This window comes from Myotis brandtii, unplaced genomic scaffold, assembly GCF_000412655.1.
Source record: "Myotis brandtii unplaced genomic scaffold, ASM41265v1 C41663754, whole genome shotgun sequence".
Lineage (NCBI taxonomy): Eukaryota > Metazoa > Chordata > Mammalia > Chiroptera > Vespertilionidae > Myotis > Myotis brandtii.
Genome location: NW_005305554.1, coordinates 1 through 765, shown reverse-complemented (window position 1 = coordinate 765; position 765 = coordinate 1). Strand labels below are relative to the sequence as shown.

The 765-nt window shown below is 63.1% G+C and overlaps 1 protein-coding gene across 1 annotated transcript; it reads left to right on the top strand.

Moving 5' to 3' along the window:
• Positions 1–3: 3 nt before the first annotated feature.
• Positions 4–762, top strand: LOC102242379 (DDB1- and CUL4-associated factor 12-like protein 2; the record flags this gene model as incomplete). The annotated part of the gene is made up of 1 exon (XM_005852823.1): positions 4–762. A coding segment is annotated over one exon (759 nt), but the record flags the coding sequence as incomplete, so codon positions are not given.
• Positions 763–765: the final 3 nt, after the last annotated feature.

Genomic DNA, 765 nt, shown 5'->3' with positions numbered 1-765 from the left:
GGCTACGCGGTGCACAAGCTGCCCGAGCTGCTGCGGGAGCGCGAGCTGGCCCTGGGCACCCTCAACAAGGTGTTCGCGTCGCAGTGGCTGAACGCCAGGCAGGTGGTGTGCGGCACCAAGTGCAACACGCTCTTCGTGGTGGATGTGCAGTCGGGCCAGATCACGCGCATCCCGCTCTTGCGGAATCGGAAACCCGAGCCGCCTCGGGCCCAGCCAAGCTGTGGCATCCACGCCATCGAGCTGAATCCCTCCAAGACCCTTCTGGCCACCGGGGGCGAGAACCCCAACAGCCTGGCTGTCTACCAGCTGCCCACCCTGGACCCCGTGTGCCTGGGCGACCGCCACGGCCACAGGGACTGGATCTTCGCCATCGCCTGGATGAGCGACACTGTGGCTGTGAGCGGGTCCCGCGATGGCACTGTGGCTTTGTGGAGAATGGATCCTGACATGGTCAATGGCAGCAAAGCCTGGCACAGTGACGAACAGCTCCCCGTGTACGCCCACATCCGTCCCAGGGACATGGAGACAATCCCCAGGTCCAGCACCAACCCCAGTAACCGAAAGGTGCGGGCCCTGGCCTTTAATCACAAGAACCAGGAGCTGGGAGCAGTGTCCCTAGACGGCTACTTCCATCTGTGGAAAGCCCGCAGCACCCTGTCCAGGATGCTGACCATCAGGCTGCCCTACTGCAGAGAGAATGTGTGCCTGACCTACTGTGAGGAGTTGTCCCTCTATGCGGTGGGCTCCCAGTCCCACGTCTCCTTT